Genomic DNA, 6,000 nt, shown 5'->3' with positions numbered 1-6,000 from the left:
ATAATATATTTGTAGCACCTTTCAAAACCTCATAGCCTACAAAGTGCTTCAGGACAGCAAAACAAAATGACAATAAAATAAAAGCATTATAAAAACAATAAAAAAAATATATATATATGGTCTTTAACAAACGTATTTTAAAGATATGAGAACCGACAACAAGCTGCGCAGCCAAACGCAGGCTACTTAAAGTCCTGTTTCATAACTTATTGTTTGCGGAAGTGCCATGAGCATGGGGGAAACGAGCGCATGCTACTGGTCATAAGCGACGCATTGGCTGCACGACGCTGCGTCATTTCCTGCCAGAGGACGGTCAGAGGCGAGAGAGCAGCCAGTCTCCGCTCTGTCTCTGTAGTAACCACCGAGAAGCGGAGAGAGAGCCAGCAGCAGGTTGCCTCCAAACTGCAACCGGACGGATATAAAAAACAAGACCAACAGACAGATGGCTGGAGTACACGTCTGCTCCGTGTGACACTGCTGGATAGATATTTTTGTGAACTTGTCGTCGTTTGGACCTGAGCGGGAACACAGCGGGACGCCTGAGAAGAGCACAAAAAGAACTTTTTATTTTCTCCTTCTTCGTTGGAAGATATAGTGTTTCTCTCTAAGTTGGTTGCGCAACGGTGAACCAAGTACAAGTCATTTTAAGTTCGGGTGTTTTATACCGTCTTGTGGAGCTGCGAGGCGGACACCAGAGAAGCGGCGCTGAGGCAGCCACCTGACCTCCTGGAAAATAAGACCGCAGTTAATGACACGCAGGCTGAGATCCTTACGTGGCTCATTACTAAGCTCTCTGGCGGAGCGGGACGACTTTTCCGCGGGGCTGTTGCGTGTTCAGTCTCGACGCACCCTATCACGCGTGAAGTTTGCAGAATCCAATTGCTGAAATCCACCTAAATGATGGTAAGTGCTAATTAATATGTGTCAACTGTGAAATTGAATTAGTTGGACTTAATTGGCCGTGGAAGTTGCCCCTTTGATCGCTCTATCCAGCAAATTGCGAGTAGTAAGTGGATCATCTGTCACAACCAAACAGACAGCATGGATATAACCGGAGTGCACGTCCTCCAGCGGTCGTGATGCCAAGGGCCAGTCTAATCCCGTGCCACCTGCCCGTTATGCTTGCTCTCTAACCCGCACCAGTGTGGCGCCGCGTCCCGGACACACTGCCAGGATGAGCAGCACCGACCTGGAGCGGATGTCGCTCAGCTCCTCGGCCAACTCGGTGGCCTCCAGCGCGCGGACGCTCTCGGCCAACGTGAGGAAGCTGCACAACGCGCTCAACCTCCTGCTCAACGACTTCGAGAGGGAGCAGTTCATCCACTGCCTCAACGTCTACCACTCCAAACGCAACGTGTACGACCTGGTGCAGACCCTCAACGTCATCCTCAACGCGCCCAGCAAGCGGCAACTTCTGCCCATGCTGCGGCTGGTCATCCCCCGCTCCGATCAGCTTCTCTTCGAGCAGTACACCTCAGAGGGCCTCTACTTAAAGTCGGATTTGGCTGCAAGCAACGGCAGCACCGACCCCACGCCGGGCGACTTCCCCAGCGCCAGCCCGACTCCTCCGGGGCATTTCTCGCCAAACAACCCGCCCGAGTTTCAGGTGGCGTTGCGGGGCTCGCCGGACAGCTTCAGCACCAGCAGCGACGGGACAGCTCCCCTGGTGCCGCTGCTCGGGAGGAACTTTGTCCACGAGCCGCCGGGCGAGCTGCGGCAGGTCACCATGAAGCGGCATAAGAGCAACGAGGGCTTGGGCTTCAGCATCCGCGGCGGCTCGGAGCACGGGGTCGGCATCTACGTGTCCCTGGTGGAACCGGGGAGCCTGGCGGAGAAAGAGGGTCTCCGGATCGGTGACCAGATCATGAAAGTCAACGACAAAGTCTTCGACAAAGTCACTCATGCTGAAGCAGTGAAGGTAGGCTAAGTTTTTCCTTTTGTTTATCTTCACCAAGTCATCCTTTCAAAACAGCGTATAAATTAGTAGCCCTCAGCTATGCAGTCAGGAGAACTACTTGCACTGGCCTCGTCCTCTAACCGAGCTCCTGTCTGTAATAAGCTCATGCCTCATATGAATTACATGTTTGGCCTCGGTGTCTAAAATTTACCTCTTGACGCCAACAAGCTCCGATTTGTTGAGGGGAATTAACTTTTTTGGCTGGAAGCAGCTGTGGCTATTTGTTATATCAGCAAGCAATGTGTTGCCACGGCAGTGCAGTGTAAACGCGCGCAATGAATACTCCTTGTAGGAAGCGTGCACGTAACTAGACACCTTCAAAGCAGCTGGTAGCCACAGAGGAGTGCGTGTGTGGGTTTGTGTGTGTTCGTGTGTGCTTTTGTGTCGACAGCCTGGGCCCATTTCAGCCCTGCGCGCTATTGTTAGTGCCACCAAGTGTAAAGAAAGCCTATTAGCAAATAGGGTGATAAAAGAGCATGTCTGATTTTCGAACAGTGAAGATTGATTTAGGAGGACACCTTGTGAGGTCATTGGTTTTATGAGCTGTCCATGGTGCTGAACATTCATCTCAATGTTTTCTTGTCTTTCTGCTAACTGCTAACTTGGCTGTTCCCCCCCCCCCCCCCCTCTCTATTTCATGGCATGCTTTTATGATCGATTTTGTAATTGCTCTCATTCACACCTATTTGCCCATGCTGTATATACTCATATCACTGGAATTCATAGTTCTCAACAAGGTTCAAGTCTGTTTAAAGCATCTGGAAAATTGCACTCATGGTCAGTGCTTTTACTCCTTATTTAATGATTGACTTCATGTTAGTTTGTTTTTAGAAACTAATACCTATCAAAGCATCTTAACTGGACATTACATCTAGTTTTTGAAGCATATGGCTGTTGTTCTTACCTTTTTATCTCTGCATTGTATTTATTCTTCTGGCAATGTTATCATGCTGCCCTCTTGATTTCCATCTACGCATGCAGCATTGGCTTGCACTTACATTGATAATACAGTTATCAAAAATAAAAAATAACAACACCAGACAGTACCGGATATCTATAAGCTGCTTTTTAAGAATAGTGATTGTATGTCTGTAGTTTGAAAGGTCACCAGTTTGTCCCCTCCAACAGCCATGGATTATAGCTCAAATTAAGTGCTTTATAACCTTCAAAGTCGCCCATGCTTTTATCTCCTCTTGTGTGGACTTTTGTAATTCACATTAAGCAGGGCTCTGCCATAAGGCAAGCTCCTGCCTTCAGGAAATCCAAAATACATACACACATAGGCTTTTAACTAATGCCAAAAGATGAGAACATGTTGCCCCTGATTTTGCCTTTAGTCACTGGTTACCTGTGTGGTTGAGAATACATTTTAGGCTTTACAGGTATATTATAGATACATTTATCTCCAATCATACAGCAGCCTGTTGCACCAGCTGTGTGTAAGTTGAAACATAGCCTAGTTATAATGTAAATTATAATAATAACTCTAATTAGAAACTAAATAGTTGCACATGGCCCAGGGTCATAAATTTAAGAATTGTACTCACTAATGGTAAAACAGATATTTTTTTTTTTGCCACACAGCATCATGTTTTCATTAATTGCAGGTCATTTTGCAACACAGTAATGCAGTTGTGGCCTAAAGGTTAGAAGGGCGAGCTTGTGACCAGGAGGAATATGCAGCAGCTCATGCCAGAATACTAATGTGCATGGTAACCATTAAGATGGAACTACCTTTTATTGTTGTCTTGCCTTAGTTATGACTGTATCTCTAAACTAACTACCTAACTGCCACCCAGTGCAGATCCTCTGGTTGACTTTGACTTTATGCTCCAGGCCCTAAGGTGACACCATCTTTTAGATTGATACATTTTCATAGTTTTATTTTATTGTCTTCTCATTGTATTCTGTTATATATTGTGGTGTAATGTAATTCTGTCATGGCAAACTGTCTCTGAGGAAGGAGCATAACCCCCATTAATACACCGTTCTCTGTTGATGTGACACGTGACGAAGTGTTAAAGTCTTTGGCCTAATTTTGTTTTAGTAGTTTCTCTAAATCGGCTCTTCAGACTAAATTATTTCACAAGGCTGCAGCAGAACAGCTCCGCTCCTCATATTGAACGTTATCTCAAACTGCGTCAGATAGAATACTAATGACAGAATTAACCATCCATGTTTTTTTCCAATCAATTTTTCTCCACATTTCTCCATAAGTTGTCTCTCATCTGTGGAGTGAAGGTTATTGGTTGTTCTTACTGTAAATGAACAATTGGAGAGTTTTATGTTTGTAGTTGTGTTGGTATTGAGACTAAGAGGAAGTAAAACCAAAGATGGATGAAAAGTAGGCTGCCTACATCTTTCTAAATATAGTTATTTATTCACCTTTGTGTCATTGTCAGCAAATTCTTATTTCATAATTGCCCTGCTACTCGTTCTGCTACTAAGCCATCCCTAATGACTATGGTATGTATAACTATGACTACTACCAGTTATAATGCTACAGCTGCCTGTTATTAGGCAGAAAGGGCAGGCACCCAGAGTGGCCCCGTGTGAGATAAAATTTCCACAGAAGATCATTAATGCTTGAGTTCAGTTATTTTTATGCCTTCTCGGCTTAGTCTAAATGTTAATACAGGCTTTTGAACTGCAATCATTTTAACCTTTTAAACTCTGAGTACATCGTCAAGCATTGTACAAACCCACTCGTCATCCACAGTATATTTCTGCCTGATCTCATAGCCTGATCTCATAGCATCTTAGGTTTGGAACATTTCAGTCAATCTGAGCATCAAATACCTTTAGTCATATGTTGGAACACGCAGAATATGTTATGCTGTCTACATAGTGTGAAAAATTTTACCAAATTTAAAGAAAACATTTACAGATCAATTTCTAACTTGTTATGCAACCCTTTTTCACTTAGGGAAGTTGTAGTCAAACTATTGAGCTGTTGATTGATTCTAAAAGCACTTCCAGCCTAAATACTGAATATAATCAATAAGTGAATCAGTATAACCCTGTCCTTCAAACCCCAACACGGTGAATAATATATATGTCTTTAATGGTTAAATGACTGAACATTTTGCATGCATTCATTTCTTCACTAATTTTATTAATTATAGTTCCTTGTTTAAATCTTAAAGCATTGCAACATTTTTAAATATTTGCAGCCATGTTATACACTACCAGCCAAGTCTGAAAACAACTCAGTGAATTTAAGCGTCTGGCACATTTGACAGATGAAATGTCACCTTTGAATAAGCTGCTGTCTGGACACAGAAATCACATCTAATCCATTCCTCTCACCTTGAACTGAACTGCACTGAAGGTACAATGTGTATAAGATAGGGCCAGAATTTTAGGTTAAAACATTCAGAAGATGAACTAACCTCATCTGCAGAATGTGAAGAAGAAACGGTTCTGATCTAATGAATGTTGTGAAATCGTAACTGTCTGAGGACACACAGGAGGCGGAAGCAAAGCAAAGCGCTACCTGCTTCTTTTGGCTCTCATGTTAACCATCTGCAGCTTTCAGACAGAGCGAGCTGGTGAAGGTACAGCCATGAGTGGATCTGGCAAGAAAACACAGGTGGTCCTCCCCTGCCAGGGTGGAAGGATCTGAAATGCTGCCCCCTATTTGTTTGGAGCATTACACATTGTACCTTTAACGTCCAATCAAATGCCTGCGTGTAATGTGAAGTGTCTTAGTGATGAACCCAAAGAGAGTTATCACCCGACTCTGTTGCGCCACAAAGCTTGGAACCCGCTCTGCTTTACCTGCCCAGCACCAAATAGCAGACAGACAAAGTTAATGACTAGTGGGAAGAATATGGAACATGTAGCAGCTAAAGAGATATTTTTCTTCAGGAGTTTGTGGAAACCAAGAAAGTATAGTGACTATTGAATTTCCATTCATCAGATGGACAGAAATGTGACTTCAAATAAACTATGATGTTCATTCATCTCTGCTGGATGTGTAAACAGGCAACGCAAAGCCAGCTATGCAATCTTTAACCAGATTAAAAATCTTCATCTAACTG

General features: G+C 43.8%; 1 protein-coding gene across 2 annotated transcripts in view; it reads left to right on the top strand.

Annotated features, from left to right (window-relative positions):
• The window catches only part of whrna (whirlin a), a 161,887-nt gene continuing 155,887 nt past the window's right edge, over positions 1–6,000 (top strand). The window contains exons 1-2 of one of the 2 annotated variants that reach the window (XM_038734254.1): positions 1–903; positions 1,037–1,918. In XM_038734254.1, the coding sequence (XP_038590182.1) occupies positions 1,175–1,918 (744 nt within the window). In that variant the 5' untranslated portion in view covers positions 1–903; positions 1,037–1,174. Of the gene's footprint in view, positions 1,919–6,000 lie in introns of both variants that reach the window. The other variant, XM_038734252.1, reaches the window with a different exon arrangement.

Source organism: Micropterus salmoides, unplaced genomic scaffold, assembly GCF_014851395.1.
Source record: "Micropterus salmoides isolate LMB-PRFRI ecotype aquatic unplaced genomic scaffold, ASM1485139v1 Ms_hic_scaffold_20, whole genome shotgun sequence".
Taxonomy (NCBI): domain Eukaryota; kingdom Metazoa; phylum Chordata; class Actinopteri; order Centrarchiformes; family Centrarchidae; genus Micropterus; species Micropterus salmoides.
This window is presented reverse-complemented; position numbering and strand designations above follow the sequence as displayed.